This window comes from Falco biarmicus, chromosome 11, assembly GCF_023638135.1.
Source record: "Falco biarmicus isolate bFalBia1 chromosome 11, bFalBia1.pri, whole genome shotgun sequence".
In the NCBI taxonomy this organism is placed as follows: domain Eukaryota; kingdom Metazoa; phylum Chordata; class Aves; order Falconiformes; family Falconidae; genus Falco; species Falco biarmicus.
The window spans coordinates 29,351,030-29,368,496 of record NC_079298.1 but is presented as its reverse complement, the minus strand read 5'-3'; the positions used below and the strand labels follow the sequence as shown (position 1 = coordinate 29,368,496).

The 17,467-nt window shown below is 41.5% G+C and overlaps 1 protein-coding gene across 18 annotated transcripts in view; it reads left to right on the top strand.

The window, feature by feature from the left end:
* The window catches only part of PRRC2C (proline rich coiled-coil 2C), a 75,659-nt gene that overhangs the window by 32,678 nt on the left and 25,514 nt on the right, over nt 1-17,467 (top strand). For 13 of the 18 annotated variants that reach the window (XM_056356369.1, XM_056356371.1, XM_056356361.1 and 10 more), the window contains exons 12-22: nt 313-952; nt 1,744-1,913; nt 2,500-2,746; nt 3,821-4,034; nt 4,850-7,213; nt 8,793-9,001; nt 9,610-9,764; nt 10,216-10,558; nt 10,991-11,076; nt 12,053-12,241; nt 15,017-15,268. In XM_056356369.1, coding sequence (XP_056212344.1) covers nt 313-952; nt 1,744-1,913; nt 2,500-2,746; nt 3,821-4,034; nt 4,850-7,213; nt 8,793-9,001; nt 9,610-9,764; nt 10,216-10,558; nt 10,991-11,076; nt 12,053-12,241; nt 15,017-15,268 — 4,869 coding nt within the window. The remainder of the gene's footprint in view (nt 1-312; nt 953-1,743; nt 1,914-2,499; nt 2,747-3,820; nt 4,035-4,849; nt 7,214-8,792; nt 9,002-9,609; nt 9,765-10,215; nt 10,559-10,990; nt 11,077-12,052; nt 12,242-15,016; nt 15,269-17,467) is intronic. The other 5 variants (XM_056356379.1, XM_056356378.1, XM_056356374.1 and 2 more) reach the window with 3 other exon arrangements.

The window sequence follows — 17,467 nt, the reverse complement described above, 5'->3', positions numbered from 1 at the left end:
TGTGTGAGATCTGCCCTGGGTCTCCATGATTGAGAGCAGGCTGTGACCAAATCTAAGAGAGGTTGATCATTTTTGCTATCACTTTGCCTTGGTGATGGTAAAGACTGAATCTTTACCTCTCCTTCCTGAGCTTGGGTTGCATGAGTCTGAACTGAAGCAGGAAGGTGGTGAGGGCTTGCTTTTTCTTCCAAATCTTGCTTTTCAGAGGTGTCATGCAAAAACATGTGTAGACAAATAGTTAAAATGCAGTATTTCAGCTGGCTGTTTATATAATACGTGTTCAGCTTGACTTAATTGATTTTAATATTACAGCACCCTCCTCCCCCTGATCGCCAGTTAGGACCTGGAAGGCAGGGACCCTTTCCCCCTAAACCAGTACCAGATGAAGATGAAATTTGGAAACAGAGGAGAAGACAGCAGTCAGAGATATCCGCTGCAGTTGAGCGAGCCCGTAAGCGGCGGGAAGAGGAAGAAAGAAGAATGGAAGAACAGCGAAAAGCAGCTTGTGCTGAAAAGCTAAAACGGTTAAATGAGAAATTTGGCTGTGTGACAAAACCCTCCCGGGAAGACCCTCTGAAAGAGAGAGAGAGGGAGAGGGAAAGGGAGAGAGAGAGGGAGCGGGAGAGGGAGAGGGAAAGGGAGAGAGAGAGGGAGCGGGAGAGGGAAAAGGAGAGGGAGTGGGAGAGAGAGCGAGAAAGAGAAAAAGAGAGGGAGAAGGAAAAGGAAAAAGAGAGGGAAAGGGAGAAGGAAAAAGAAGAAAAAGAAAAACTGGAGAAGGCAAAAGAGCAAGAAGGGGAGAAAGAGAAAGAAAAGGAGGTCGAAAAAGAAGAGAAGGAAAAAGAAAAAGAAGAGGAGAAGCCAGCACATGACATTCCTGAGCCTGTAGAACCTGTGGCCACACATGTGGTAGAAAAACAAGAAAGTGAAACCAGAAATAACAAGGAAGAAAAAGGTACGCTTGCATGCAAGTAGGAGTTGTCTGTCTGAAAGCTGAGCCACAGAGCATAATTATAATCTAGGAGTCTTAATTTGCATACTTAACCCATGCATCATAGACCATGGTTTTTCCTGGCACATTACAGCTGCTAACTGTCCTTTGAGCTAGACCTGTTTGCCCAACTCATCAAAATGTTAAAGGAAAAATTGAGTTCTGTGATTTAGACTCGACTTTGAAGAATACAGAAAGAAAAGCAGGCTTTGTTTACTTGCTAAATGAGGATTAGCAGCTCATGTTGCTACAACTCAAAGTAAATTATTTCAGATCTTCTGTTCTTCCAGCAAGCCTAGAGAAATAGACACAAAGAGCACCTGTTTAAACTTGGTGCGTTATTTGTAGTGGAACTTGAATGCCATAGGAGAACTCTTAGGCTGTGCTTAATAAGGTTGTGTTATACTTTAAATGTGTAAAAGTGATTGTAAAACCAAACCTTGGTTCATAAAAAAAGTTGGTTTAGATGTAATGTGGTAGCATTAATGCAGCACTTAAGTCACATAATAGTTGCAACCTGAATGCCAGTGCCAGAGTTTGAAAGGGAGACTTGAGATGTATTAACAACAGTTGTTCTGAAGGGTTGTTCTTAACTTTTCTGCCTTTATTTTAAAAGTTTTGGAAACTAAGACTGTGAGGTTAGAGAAGGCAGACTTTTCATTTTAGAACAACATCCTTTATCTGACATGGTGGTCAAATTGTCATAGTTTTAAGATTCACCCTTGTCTCCCACATGTGTGTGGTTTTTTTTTCAGAAGATCAAGCAGTCTTTACCCGACAAGATAGTGGTCGGAATGAGAAAGAGATTTCACAGGTGACTCATGAAAGTGAGCCAGATTCAGGATCTCAGCCTCGTCCTGCTGTTTCCTCAGGCTATTCTAAACAGTTCCAGAAATCATTACCACCAAGATTTCAGAGGCAGCAGGTAACTAACCAATTCATTAAAAGAAGGAAACTTACTAAAAGAATGATGTCTTCTGCCTTACTCTAAATAACAATGAAAGCTTAAGTGTTGGTTTCCGATATCTGTGATGTCAGCTGGAATTGCTCTGCATGAAACATTTACTGTTGCTTGCAAAGTATGTAAGTGAGCAGAAGGCAGGAGAGGCTTTTAAAACTGATTTTGCATCAGTTGTTGCAAGTAGGGTGTCTCCTGTGGAACCTGGGCTCTGATGATCATTGTGTCTGCAGCTTTTCCTTAAAGGGTGTGACACAAATGTGGTTTGGACTTGGGTCTCATGGTCTGAAGAGCACTTTGCATTAAATGACGTGCATGAAGTCATCACGTGAAGGTGGTTCTGTGTCTTGGCGGAAAACCAGCAGAACTGGAGCTATTCTAAATTGTCCAGTCTGTTTTTTTCCTAGCTCAACATGATGCATGTTTGCAATTAACTTTCAGAATGCTTAGTGTCCTGGAGATCATTGTACTACTTTTTTCCAAGGGTTATTTGAATTCTGCTCAAATCCTCATCATAACATAAAGTCTTGTAATACTGTTTTCTGTTATGCAGGAGCAAATGAAACAGCAGCAGTGGCAGCAACAGCAGCAAGGTGTCCTTCCACAGTCTGCTCCCTCACAGCCTTCTAGTGGCCCTGTCCCACCTCCCCAGCATAGACCCCTGTACCAGCCCATGCAGCCACATCCTCAGCATTTAGCTTCAATGGGCTTTGATCCACGCTGGCTTATGATGCAGTCTTACATGGACCCACGAATGATGTCGGGAAGACCTGCAATGGATATGCCTCCTATTCATCCAGGTAAAAATCTGGCAACTTTTTTTGGCTACTGAACTTTTTGAAATGGAAATCTTTCCCTAACCACAGTATGTATTGTAACAGTGAATGTGGGCGGGCTTTCTAAAAAGACAACTACGTTATTTCATTGTTTGAGACAAAATAGATTTTAGTAATACTGGCAAAATGATAGTCATGTGTCAATGTATATCTTTGACTATAAATCACAGCTTTCACACTGCAGACATGTTAGTTGCAGTTAAGGATGTATTCAAAATGTCAGCGTAATCTTTTGTTAAAGCTGCCATGAGTTAGGTTGAACTGAGAAAAATAGTGTATTTACCATTAGTGTTTCATTACATGTTAGCACTTGACAGTACATTGCTTATTAAAAAAACCCCATGAAATATTGTTGATTATGTATAAAATGTATAAAATACATTTATATTATGTATTAGCACCTCTAGAGCCTTACTGAATTTGTGTTTTCAGATTCTTGGCACTAAAAAGTCCTTCTTAATTTGTGGAATGACTATCTGACTCACAGTTTGGAAAGCTCTTGTGCATAAATAATGTCTGGCATGTAATGTAACGGAGTTACTTGCCCATTCCCTTACTCCTCATTAGCTGGATATCCTGAATGAGTGCAAGGAATGAATGGAGGAAATGGCAACCTAAGCAAAGACAGTGAAAACTGCAGAATTCCTTGAAAACATTACCAGAAAAAAGGAGCCAGAGTCCTTAATATATTGAGTACAAAAAACCCCCACCTGTCTGTACACTCGTCTTGCCATTTGCCATACAGATCTCAGAGCAGAAACTTCACAAGTTCACAGGTCTGCAGACCTGGTTCTTCCCATTCTAGTGGAAGCAGACAGCTTTTCCTTTTGTTGGTATGTAGGGTACTAGTGATGAATATGATTTAGTCATTCTAAGGTCAGCTGGTAGTGAGCGGACATTTGGTTTCAAAAGCAGGAGGTACAGAGGAAGGGAGATCAGAGGAGACAGAATAGCATTGTTCTGTACCTCCCAATATGCTTTGTCTTGCGGTAGGTTTCTTTGCTAATGATAAAATTGTTGAACTTAAATCTGTCACAGGAATTATGCCTCCCAAACCACTGATGAGAAGAGACCAGATAGAGGGATCAGCGACTAGTTCAGATTCATTTGAACATATAGCTCGCTCAGCAAGAGAGCACACTGTTCCTTTGTCAGAGCCCCGCATGATGTGGGGGTCAGACCCATACCCCCATGCAGAACCTCAGCAATCTAGTTCTCCTCCTAAGGTGTTAGAAGAGCCTGATGATTTGAGGTAAGCCTGGATTACTTACTCCTGCACATCACTTTCCCAAACCATATGTACTTACAGACTTGGCTGTGTAACTTCTGTTGCAAAACAGTTTAAACTGACTGAGTTATAGCTGCTCTTCACACAGAGCTTTAAAAGGAGTTGTGACTGGGGGTTGCAGTGTACTTCACACTGTTGCATAAAACAAGACGCCTGCTCTGTAGTAGGGTGTAGAAAGACAATTTACATGTTGTTTAGAATCCTTAACCTAATCTGATGAATGGTGAATACCGTAATATTTGAATTTTCAGTTTCATGGAACACTCCTACAGTGTTGTCCTGTTTTCCGTCTGCCCTCAGTCATCCTTGTATCAGAGAACTTTTGCTCATGTGTATTAGTTTCAAAAGTGGTGTTTTAAGTACAAATAGTATAAAAGCACACAGTCAGTTTTTGACCTTTGCTGCATGATGAGTGGTCAGGAAGGCATCATCTACATCTTAAAAGTACCCCGAAATTTTTGCGGTACTGCTGCCTAGGTAACACTTGTGATACTAGCCTGCTAACTTGGGGGCTCCATTTGAAATCGCATGTATAGCCATTAACAATAATAGATTCGTATAGCTAATTGCACATTTGACACTGTACTCTTAACCAGGATAGAATAAAAAAAGGATTAAAAAAAAAAGCAACCTCTACAAGTTACAGCTGCTATGAGAATTAATACCTATTATTTCCTAGAGCTTACATTAATCCTTCCTAGGAAATTATTTTATTTAAGTAAATATTTGAGTAATTTTTTTCCCCTCAGCCCTAACATTCTTGAATGCTTGCTGCTTAGGTCTGAGGCACACTTGGAGCAAGAACGAGTTGCTGTCCCTGCCACTGCTTATCCTGTAGAACACAACCAATTGGACTCTCATCCAAAGACAGACTTTTTCAGAGAATCAGAAGTAGAAGTACAGAAGTTCCCAAGCAGGCCTTTGGAAGATGTACAGCCTCTCCAGACTGACACACCTAACACTGCAGTTAATTTTGAAGGAGTGAATGAGAAAGGTACACACAGCTCTCCGGAAGAATTGGTGCCTGTGGGGGAAAGTCACTCTTCTCTAAAGAGAAGCATTTCCCATGGTTCGAGTCACTCTCTAAAATCAGAAGACCAGAGGAATGAGACAGCAACAAATATCTCTAAATTAAATAACAGGCCTGTTGAGACAAAGGAGACAATTGAGAGACTCGAGATTAAGCCAAAAAAAGAAATTTTGATCAATAATAGAATGTCAGAAGGACCAAAACCTGAAAAAACTTTCAAACCTAAGTCTGAAACAAGATGGGGTCCTAGGCCAGGTTACGGCAGGAGAGACGAAGGTGGTGATAGACCAGTAAGAAGATCGGGTCCTATTAAAAAACCTGTGCTTAGAGATATGAAGGAAGAGCGTGAACAGAGAGAAGAGCGTGAACAGAGGAAGGAGAAAGAAGGAGAAAAGACAGCTAATGAAAAACCTAGCAAGTCTGAAAAAAGTGACAAAAAAGAAGCACCTCCAGTGCCACTGCCTCAGGCTGAGCCAGACACATCTGCCTCCAGCAGCACTCCTCTAGCTAAGAAGATAACCCAGGATGCTGCTCCGACACCAGCAAGCCAGGAGAGCGGTCAAACCGAGACCGCAGCTAAAGCTCCAATTCAGCCACCCGCGCCTCCAGTCCAGCAGCCGCTACCGGCTGCCCAGCCTGCCGCTCCGCAGCTCCCCCCTGCAGTGCAGCAGCAGCCCCTGCCTGCTCAGCCGGCAGCACAGCAGCAGCCCCATGTTCAGCAGCCAGCTACTGCAGTGAAGGAAGAAAAGCAGACTGAGAAGGTCGTTAGCAAGGAGGTTGTAGAGAAGCCACGCTTAGAAACTAGGCCAGTAAAAAGAGAGCCTGGCTTACCCCCTAGGACATACTGGAAAGAAGCTAGGGATAGAGACTGGTTCCCAGATCAGGGATACAGAGGCAGAGGTCGTGGGGAGTATTACTCTAGAGGTCGTAGCTACAGGGGTTCTTACGGAGGACGCGGTCGGGGCAGTAGAGGCCATAATAGAGAGTACCCACACTACAGAGATCCTAAGCCTAGAACAGAGCATGTGCCTTCGGGGCCTGTTAGGCAAAGAGAAGAGAGTGAAACTCGTAGTGAGAGCTCTGACTTTGAAGTAATCCCAAAACGGCGGCGACAGCATGGTTCAGAGACAGATTCTGACAGTGAAGTTCACGAAAGTGCAAGTGACACACTGCTTTCAGACAAAGACAGTCTAATCAAAGGCAAGCACCCAAAAAGAGAAGAGAGAGCTGATGGCAAGAAGCCTCCAAAGCCCCTGTCTTTCAAACCTGAACACAGTATCAGAGTAGACAGCAGATCCTTAGAAAAAACATACATAAGAGATGATGAGAACAAACCCAAACCAGGATTTCTTCCTAAAGGAGAGCCTTCTAGACGAGGCAGAGGGGGAATGTATAGACGTGGTGGCAGGGATCCTGGGGGGCGTCCTCCACGTCCATCCACAATAAGGAGACCAGCCTACAGAGACAATCAATGGAACCCTAGGCAAACGGAGATCATTAAACCAGAAGACGGGGAACCTCCAAGAAGAAATGAACATTATGGTCCTATACCAGTTGATAAAAGGCCTCCAAAATTTGAGAGAAAGTTTGACCCGAATAGAGACAGACCTCGAAGACAAAGGCCAGCTCGGCCTCCAAGGCAAGATAAGCCACCACGATTCAGGCGCCTAAAAGAAAGAGAGGCCGCCTCAAAGATAAGTGAGGCTGTAACCAATTCATCAGCAAGTGCCGCAGTTAGTAATGCAGTTAATGAGCCCTCCAACACTGCTCTGGATGTGTCGGGAAGTAAGACACCAGACTTGTCCAACCAGAATTCTTCAGACCAGGCAAATGAAGAGTGGGAAACAGCATCAGAAAGCAGTGACTTCAATGAGAGGCGTGAGAGGGATGAAAAGAAAACAGCAGATGCAGCAGCACAGGTGGCTGCAAAGGCAGGAGAAAACACTGGAGCTCCAAAAAGGGAAATAGCCAAAAGAAGTTTTTCTAGTCAGCGGCCTGGAATAGACCGTCAAAACCGACGTGGCAACAATGGTCCAGCTAAACCAGGGAGGAACTTCTCGGGGCCTAGGAGTGAGAGACGGAGTGGTCCTCCACCCAGAAGTGGAAAAAGAGGGTGAGTGCCATATTCTGTTAGGAAGCACATGTGGTCATGATCTTCTGTTGTCCTCTGTGGTTCAAAATCATTTGTTGCGACGGAGGGAAGACACAGTCACTCAATATGAGTGATCAGTAGACTTCATTTATTGTGCCTTACAGTCATCTTTTATACCTTGTTGTAATTAGCTCATACATATTACAAAAGTTAAGCTCATTATTGGTTAGTTGCCTAAATATCAAGCCCGCCCCTAGTTTCTCTTCTGTAGTTTTCTGTTCCCACCTGCAACATTCTTTTCCCACCGAAATTTTCCTGTTAATGTGTAACAAGAACAGCCAAAGACAGTGTATTTTTGCTTTACTTCAGATAAGCTGAGAGCGATGTGCATTTTTGTCCAGCCAGCTGGACTATGTCTATGTGACCCTTTTCAGCTAGCCAGTTATCCACAATCATTAGCAGTTACTTTAGATCTGTAGAATGGTAGAAAAGAGGGCAAAACAAACACAGGAACCTGTGACTATGTACTTTCTGTTTTTTCTGGTTTTATAGACACTGGGAACATGGAGCTAAGAGTAAAGTGTTCTTGTATGCACAGTGTTAAAAATGCCTAATTAAAAAAAAATAAATTGTAGTGCTGTTTGAGTAGAGCTGTATTTCTCAAGATTTGGGTGTAAGGTGCAATGTAATGTGAGCGGGTTTGCAGTTAATACGTAAATTGCTGCATTGCATTTTGCATCGATCAACTAAAGGGACAAGCATGTTGATGAATACTTGCGGTTGAGACTATACTTTGTTTCTCTATGCTAAATTTGACTGTGAGTTGATAATTATTTAATGTTACTATTTGCTCACTGTTTTGTAGCCACAGTGCACAGTAGTCTGGTAAGTGGGAGGCAGGACAAGACATTTATTTGTTGAATGCTTACTGTGTACTGTAGGACTCTTGTGCTTGTAGGTTGCTGTACTGTAAGTTCAGGTTTTGACTGGGCTTTAAAAACTTGTGACCAGTGCTTTAATTTCAGAGTTAAAACTGCTAAGAATTCCTGTGACTAGTCACTTAAAAGTGATGTTGAAGCAAAAATTGGGTATTCAAGGTTCCACAGCAAAGTCTGAATGCTGTGAATCTGACTCTTATGGCTTCAGATAGCTTTTAGCAAGTGAGCCTGTGGAGCAAGTATGTTGTACCTTGTTTGTATTTGTTCACGTGGCATACTGTAAGCTTCTGTTGGGTTTGGGTTTTGGGTTTGGTTTGGGGTTTTTTTTCCATGGAAGGCCCTACAGCAGTTAAAGTATACTGAAACTGCGTACTTGTTGAGTTTTGGTACCTCTACATAGGCCAAGCCAGAGGTGACCTTAAAATTACACTCTTTTCCTATGATTCTTTTTCGCAGTAGGACATTTGATATGTCCACAAAACAGCTTTTACTGTTAAGCTGCTTCTCATTGAGGAGCTGGAAGTAAAAGTCTGTAGCCTACTAAGAGCTGCACAGTAGACACTTGCAGTCCTGCAAAGGGATCTGCATTAGATTGTTAGCTCCTTCCTGAGTGTCCTCTGTGGCTGGTCATTAATTTTCGCCATTTTCTTTTTCTAATACAGGCCATTTGAAGAGCAGACAGCAGCTGTGCCTGGTGTTGATCCCACCAACAACAGTGCTTTACATCAGGAGGATGGAGGTGTTACTGCTGCAGGACAAAAGAGTGCTAAGGATCCAAGTGGCAAAAAGCGAGAAGAACCTAAGGCTGGTCCAAAGAAGCCTAAGGAAAAAGTGGATGCCTTGTCTCAATTTGATCTTAATAATTACGCAAGTAAGTGTTGATAATATGCTAACAAGAATTTGTAATCCTGATAACTTTGCTGCATATAGAGCTAGATATTTGAAAACTTAAGAGTGATTTTTTTTTTTAAACACTAGTATAATTGTGTACTTGAGTATTGCTACATTTGTCATACCGAACTAATAATGTGTGTCTCTAAAAGGTGGCACATCTCATTGTGTGGTTTTTTGCATAGATTAGAACAGTTTTCCATCATGTAATCTTAACTGTGGTGTTCATACCATTGTCCACCACACTCTAATTTGCCTTTATAACCTTCATAAGCAAAAGCAGTGGATATCACTGCTAAGCTTACAGCTAGTATCCAGGAAGGCTGTTCATTATTTGTTACTATGTTTTAGTTCTTATTTCCTGGAGAGTCTGGTACAGGAACCTCCCATTTTTCAATTCTTAAAGAAGACTGTCCTTGTCTTCAAGCTGAACAGCAAAGCACTTGGCAAGCAGAAGCTTACCTTTAATCAGGGCCACCATCTGTGTCTGTGGAGAAATAGCTTCCACTCTAAAGCAGATTTTTGGCTTGGTGCAGTGCATCTGAAGCTGTTAAAACAGCAGCATCTATACCTTTCCTTTTTCTGTAGGTGTTGTGATCATTGATGATCACCCTGAAGTGACAGTAGTTGAAGACTCCCAATCTAACTTGAATGATGATGGTTTCACAGAAGTGGTGTCTAAGAAGCAACAGAAACGCTTGCAAGATGAAGAGCGCAGAAAGAAGGAAGAACAAACAGTGCAGGTACAAGACCAGCATTTATAGTGGGAAAGAGCTCCTTGCAGTATGGGGAATGTTGTGAAGTGTGCAGAAGCTTCCTTTTGAAGAAGCTGTATTTTCACCTTATAACTAGATAGTTGTATTTATATTAAGTTGTTCGCAATTAGTAAATTAATTTTACTTAGTAGTCTTAGGATTCTGTACTTCCTGATTGGGCACTGTCAGGCGGGTGGAACTGGCAAACTGAAAACACATTTTTCATACTGTGATAAATGATTTATACTACTGCTTCATCTATCAGTTGATTCCAAGAGAAAAAGGGATGAGAAATTGTTCCTGTGGTTAAATACCCCTAAAAAAAATAAACTAACTTAAGATGGGGTTAATCAGTTTGCTTTTTGCTGCTATACAAAATGTACAGTTGGTGTCAATACAGACTGTCAGCTCTAAGAATAAAATTGGCTTCTGCTTACAGGTTTGGACCAAAAAAGGATCAAGCGAAAAAGGCAGAGGTCAGAATTCCAAGCTCCCACCCAGATTTGCCAAAAAGCAGCAGCAACAGGCAGCTGCTGCAGCTGCACAGCAGGCACAAGCTCAGGCACAAGCTCAAGCACAACCTCCATGTACAACGCAGACTCCAGGTCAGCCACAGACTCCAGTTCAGCCACAGAACCAGGCTGCAGGAGGGACAGCCAGCACAGAATACACAGTGTCAGGCAAAGTTCTGCAAAACACCCAGGCTCATAATGGTCTCGGAACTGAATTATGGGAAAACAAGGTGCCGTCTACAGCAGTTCTAAATGACATCTCCAAAAAATGTAAGTGGTGGCTTTTGGATTTGGGGTGGGGGCAAGTGTTACAGTTAGCGAATGCTGATTGCCAGCTCTCTCTGTTGATGGCTCATTTCTAACTGCAAATGTATTTTGCACAGGGAATAGAGGGCAGCATTCCCAAGTGCAGTGTTGTAACCTATAAATGCTGCTGAAAAGATTTTTGCAGTATGATATTATTCAGTATTTTAATGTTGTTGTTACATTCTTCATTCACTATGAATGAGCAGCTGCCGCTCTCTTCAGGAATCTCTGTTTTGTTGGGCTTGGTCATGCTTCCAAACGTGATGGTTGCCCCACTTGAAAGCAGCTGAATAGGTGGCATTTTGTTAACTACTGAATAGGTTAACAACTTCTTAACCAAAGCTTATTTAATCAAGAAATCTGTAAATTTTTTTTAACTCTTTTCTTAATTGTCAGTGGGACCCATTAGCCCACCTCAGCCACCTTCGGTCAGTGCTTGGAACAAGCCTTTGACGTCTTTTGGTTCAGCTACATCTCCAGAGGTAAGAACGAAGGGAAGAAGAGTGAAGCTTACCCAAATTATATCTCATTGAGATTGGGTACCAACTATCCGTTTATTCAGGTGTGCACATACTGAAACTATTATGTGTAGAATTCTATGAAGGCAGGAGATAGTACAGAAACACAAGATGCAGGCTGGTGCTTTTATGATTGCAGCATGGAAAAACTGCTCTCTTGAATCTGTGAATGGTTGAGTTTTTGTCTATTGATAGCTGTTATTCGGTGCATTTTTGAAGTAAAAGTATTGCCTAGTTTGCATGTGAACATTTGTGTACAGTTCAGCAATGTAGACAGAAGCAGGATGTCTCCAAGGAACTAAATTTCTTTTGTGTCTCTTATTAAAAATCAGAAGCATCTGCTGCTTTTAGTATCTCTAACTACATTAGCTCTGCTTATTGTGTGGAATTTGCATAGCCCTAAATTTTACATTTAAAGTCCTGTGGCTTTGTTTTCTTGGGCTTTTTTGGTTTTGACTTTATTATTTTAAACTGTAAGAATGTGACGTAACTTCTTAGGAGACCATTTTGACTGCATAAAAGGAGATCTGGAAATCTTTTTTAATTTTGTATTGTTCCTCTTGAATTGAACATTAATTTTTGAAACTTCAGGAGAATGTTGTGAACCTGAATCTGGACGTTTTGATACTGCACTTGTCCCTTCCCCCTTTTCTACCAGTTTATCGTCTTGGTCTTGTTTACATATTCCTTCACTGCTTTTTTTTCTTACTCTTGAGCTTGTATAAATAGTAGGAACTTGAGGAGGAGGAAGTGTACATTCCTGCATTGTTTACTCTTGCAAATCTGTTGCAGTCACAAATAATAGTTTTGCTGGCAGAAGATAAAAGTACTCTTTTAGTGTTTTTTAGCTGAGCATATTTTGTGCTCATTTCTGAACCACTGGCATTGTACTGATCTAGAAATCATTTTAAATGTGTTGAATGTTTCCCTTTTTAACTAGGGGACAAAGCCTGGGCAAGAAGGTGGAGTAGATCTTGGCATAGAAACTATTCAGTTTGGAGCCCCAGCTTCCAGTGGCAGTGACAATGAAGTTGGCCCTGTACTTTCTGAGAAGTCCACTGACAAGCTACCAGAACCAAAAGAGCAAAGACAGAAACAGCCTCGAGCTGGACCCATCAAAGCACAAAAGGTAAAAGGTCATATCTTCAGTATAAACTTTTTAACTTGAAGTTCAGCCAGAAAGAGGTTATAAATGATGAAATAGTATACTCATTCAGTTAGGACTGGACCTCCAAAAATTGCATTCCCCTTTTGTTTCCTAAAACAATCAACATGTTACTTCTTGGGGAGAAGGTGGGGAATTCAGTTCAAGAAGCAAGTGTAAGCACCATCGTAGCCCAGCAGAGTTTGTCCATTGGCTCTCTGCTTGGAGCAAGGGATGTGGCTGCAGCAGAGATAGGCGTATGGATTTGCGATAGTTTTGTTGGGAGGCTGTGGATAGGATGGAGTATTTTGGTGGTGTTTTGTAGTTTGGGGTTTTTGGTTTTCTCTTGAGCTTGCTTCACTCGGGCTTTGAGAGCTGTTTTGAAGCAGTCATTCTTTTTCTGCCTTGAATAGATCTCCAGTTTCAGTAGATCTTGCCGCCATGCCTGCCTTGCCCCCTCTAAATGATGCATGGTGCCCTGCTTAGTTTTGTAGCCAGATTACGAAGATGAGTAATACATCACGTTGCAGGAAAAGAAGTGTTTTGTGGTAAGAGGGGAGTGTTAGAGCCACTAATTTGAAGTTTCAAATTCAAATGTACAGATGTGTAGATAACTGATTTTTTTGCAGCTGATCTAGGAAGATCAAATAAGTAATCAAATTTATCTCAATTTTTAAAAAAAGTGTATCGCTTGCACTCCAGAGATTTAGGGGCTCCATTCATTTGTCATCATGTTGTGTTTCCATTGTTACCACTCATATGGAGCCATACTTTCTCCTCCTGTCATTTAGATTATTACACTTGGTGGTCTTTCATGTTAATGAAACATACTTTCCTGTTATTTCCACCTCCAATGCATACTTATCTGTGCATCACTAGCACTCAGCATCAGCATTTTACTCCCAGAAAGAGATGGTTATAGCAAATAAACTTGGCTGGTGACTTACAGAACCAGCTATTTCAGTTCCTCTTGATGTCTGAGATTTGGCAGTGGTCCCGCTGTAATTAAAGCCCTCTTGTCTTTCTAGAAGACCGGGTGTTTCTTTGTGTTGGTTGTGTTTGGGGGGCGGGGCAGGGGGGTGTGTCTCCAAAAAAAGCTGAAATCTAAAAGTGCAGTCAATGTAGGATGAATTTAACCTCTGCTACGTGAGGTCCTCCATGGGAGTGCTGCAGTTCATGGGTTTTATTGCAAAATACAAAAAGCATACAGCAGAGAAATACACAGTAGTTAATACTACTAGTGAATTGTAGTAACCCAGCACGTTCAAAACCTGTATCTCAGATACACTAGCAGCATGCCTAAAATGCTCTCAGGAAATCACGTAAAGATACTGAACTCTAAAGTTAAATAAATATATAGTCAGTCTGCTTCATACTGTATACAAAGTTCCTTTTTTTCTGCTTGGCTATAGTTATAAAGACTGTTGTAGATTTTGTTGAAAGACAAAACATGTGACTAAACGGTAAATTAACTGGAGATTAACATTTTTGTGGCTCTTCTGAATGAGAGGGCTGTAATCCTTTAACTGTCTTGATGACAAAAAAAAAATCCCAATAAACAATTCCTACACACCCACCACCCCCATAGCAATATTGTTTGCTATGAAGCCTAAATACAGACTTATGTTCAGGATTGGAGGTTAGTATTGTTGGACTGATACGGGTGATGTGAGAGGACCATACCTCAAACAAAGCAGTTTACCTTTCCAAGTGTGACCTTAAAGTGTCTGGAGGATTTTCTGCCTCTGTAAACTGTTAGAGGAAAAAAATGCATGGGGTGAGATGAGTCTCGTGTTCCTGATTGCTGCATTGGAATGCTCAGACATCTGGTGCTACTGTTGTTTTCTTCCTTTCCTCTGAAAGCTAGTCTCTGCTGGCCTCCTGAGGGTACCCAATACCTTTGGGAAACTCCACCCTCCCCGAAGCCCAAAGGCATTGTGTTGTGAAGAGTCATCTGCTCCTGAAACAGCTGGTTTGTATTTATAGAGACAATACCAGCAGCTTCTGTCTTTCTGCTATCAAAGCTTAAGGAATAGGATTTTCAGGACTGCCTTTAAAGAATCATTGTGTTGCTCTGTAGTGAAATGGGCTGAGTAGTCTCAGCCAGAAAGGATGTGGCTATTCAAACAGCAGAGCATTCAGGTTCCCTGGGGCCCTTCGTTCTGCTTTAATTCAGCTGCACAGAAAGGAACTACTGAATTGCAGCAGTTATTCCAGCCGTGGTGTCTGCAATATAAGGCAACACTTGTGTGTAGGTTTGGGGGTTTTTTTTGGATATCCCCTTAGTTCACAATTCCTAGGGAAAAATGCTGCCAACATCCATACATTGAGATATCTTCAAATGAAGGTAGAGTCTTCTGTTGTAGTTTCCTGGGCCCTGTAAAATCCTGATTCTCTGAAAATTAAAATAAACCTGTATGTATAAGAAAAGCACAAAAAAGTATAGAAGCCACAAGACTTCTTAAACATGAGGAGAGTCAAACTGGCTTTCTTCTCTAGGTTTTAACTAGATCCTATTCTAGCTGAACTCTACCACTACCCATAAAACACGTATTGCTTGAAAACAGTGTAGATTCCTCCTGTTCAAAATGAATGCATTTCATGTACATACCAATGACTTAGTCTCAAATGATTTTATCTGTTAGAAAATGCTTACCCTTCAGGAAAGCTTTGTTAGATTTAGGTTTAAGCCTGTTAGAATATTCTTGTGGGATAGGACATGGGAGGGAAGACATAACTGACAAATTAACACTAACTTAGCTTCCAGACTTGAGTCCGGTAGAAAACAAAGAGTATAAACCTGGTCCTATTGGGAAAGAGCGTTCTTTAAAGAACAGGAAGGTGAAGGATGCCCAACAGGGAGAACCTGAGGGACAGGAGAAGCCATCTCCCACCTCTGTCAGAAGTCCAGAACCTGTCACTGCAAAGGAAACCAAAGCAGCAAGTGAACTGAGCACGGAAATAGGAACGATGATATCTGTGTCTGCTCCAGAGTTTGGAACAAACACAAAGGTAAGAAAAATAGTAACAAATCGCTGAGCACTATGTGTAAAATATGATTACATGGATGTCATTGACACTTGGTTGCCTGCTGGTGGGTAATTACCCTGACAGCAGAGTCCACTGGATAGCAGATATGAAACATATTGGTACTGCTTGAATTAAACAGTTCTCCAGAAGCGGTACAAAGACATGCTGTTTGCCATACCCCTGTACAAAGATCAGTTTGAAAGTTTTTAGACTTTTTTTGCTGCCTTGCAAATGTGAAAACTCTGTCCTGAGCCTTGCTGTAGAAAGTGTGGCACTGGAGCCTTGTACAGGCAGATTCTGTAAACTCAGATATATGTGATATATGCAAGACGAGTGCTTGACTTTCAGCAGAGAACTGGAGTAAAGTGGTGTGTGCAGTCGTTGGTTGAGTACCTGGATGACCTGAAGCTGTGAATTGAGTGCTGTTCTGTGAAAAAAGAACTCTCTAAAGCAGGAATATTCAGTGTACCTAAAGGGTCTGTATGTCAGCTCTTGTTGGCTTGGATATTGTCAAGGTTTCCCTTGCAGAGCTCCCTCAGGAGGTTGAGGACTCATTGTAGTTGTCTGTGTGGAACTCCCCTGACTTCTCTGTAACAATGAGATGGTGACTTGCTGTCAGGATTTGTTGTTCTGCAGCTCAGTTCTTAGCTGTGGTGCATTGGTAGCACTGGCTGAAAAACATCCACAAAGGCGCTCTCCTTTTGACCTAAGGACCTGTGTTGGGGACTGACCTCACTACAGCAGTGTTGTGTCTTGAGCAAGAGCTATGGTTGTCGTCTGTCAAATGTAAAGAAACCATGCAGTTTGAGTAGCTGCTAATTAATAGTTCCACCTGCTTTGGTAAAGGAAAAATGCTTCTTGTATGTTTGTGAAGCAGTTTTGTGAGTTTAGATTCATTTGCATGCTGTCTTAGTCTTCCCTTTCCTGGTCTTAAGCAGAAATTTTGTGATGCCTTTCAGGAAAACTGATCTTCTGTCAAAGTTAGATTAGCGGTTGAAGAATCTGAAATGCAGATCACTCACAATGTATCTTTGTGACCCACGGTTAAAGCAAAAAAAAAAAAAAAAAAAAACAAACAAACCCAAAAAACCCCCCCAAAACACAACAATTTTGGCAGTTTTTTGCCAAGGTGTCATTGCAAGCAGAAGACACTATGTAAATGAAGTGTTGTTACAGAGCAACTGTTAAGGAGGATATTTGTGTCTGACATGGTAGCTGCAGGCTTGATTTTTTTGAGTGGAATGGCAAATAAGTAAGAAAATACGGTGCTGGGATTTCACATCCTTCCTGGCAGTTTCTATCTTCTAAGTAGATGTGAATAGTTTACGTTGGTACCAGAAACACATAAAGTGCCCTTCTTGTGTACAGAAGCAGAAGTGTAGAGCCATAACCACCAGGCTGCTCAAATATTTGGTAAGAAAGCTGTTTGTTTGTGTGTTATGTTTTTCTCGCTGTATTTCACACTCCTGTGACCAGAGCTCAAGATAAGAGGAGGAGATGTTTCTTCAAAGCCACATACAGAATAGGAAAGATATCTTCATTGATTACTCCACGCTAGCTTGATATAAAGTAGCTCTACCAAAATCAGCATAATTGCCTCTCTACAATTGTGTTTTTAAAGTATGAGATCTTCAAAAAAGAAGTCTGGATTTTGTACCTTTCTGACTTTTTTTTTAACTACCACAGTATTGAAGTGCCAGGCTTCTGTTGTCTGTAGGGAAGACCAGAGTGAAAGGAAACTTTCCAGTTTGTGCTGGATATGAAAATCCCCAATAATTTACTCATTAAGTGGTTGTTAATAGAAGCATTTAATAATAGGTCTAAATATTCCTGTCTCAGCAGTTCCAGGTTTGCTTTTGAATTCCTTTGTCATGAGCAGTTTCCAGGGCATCAGCAAGTCTTGCGTTTGTTTTGGGGTTTTTTTCTAGGAAAGAGGTGGTCATATTTTATACTTAATTCTATGGAAGTTGAACCAACAACCTGCAGATTTATTGGATAAGATGAGCTTCATCTAGATTTTGCAGGAATAAACCAGTCTTGCTGCTACTTAAAGTGGCTTTTAAAATGGGTTCAAATACTGCTCCAGCCTTGGAGTTCTGTACTGATTTGTATTGCAACTGCTTTCTCTTGTCTTTGTACTCTTTCCATTGCTCTTTAATGAGGAAGTGATGACATCTTTAA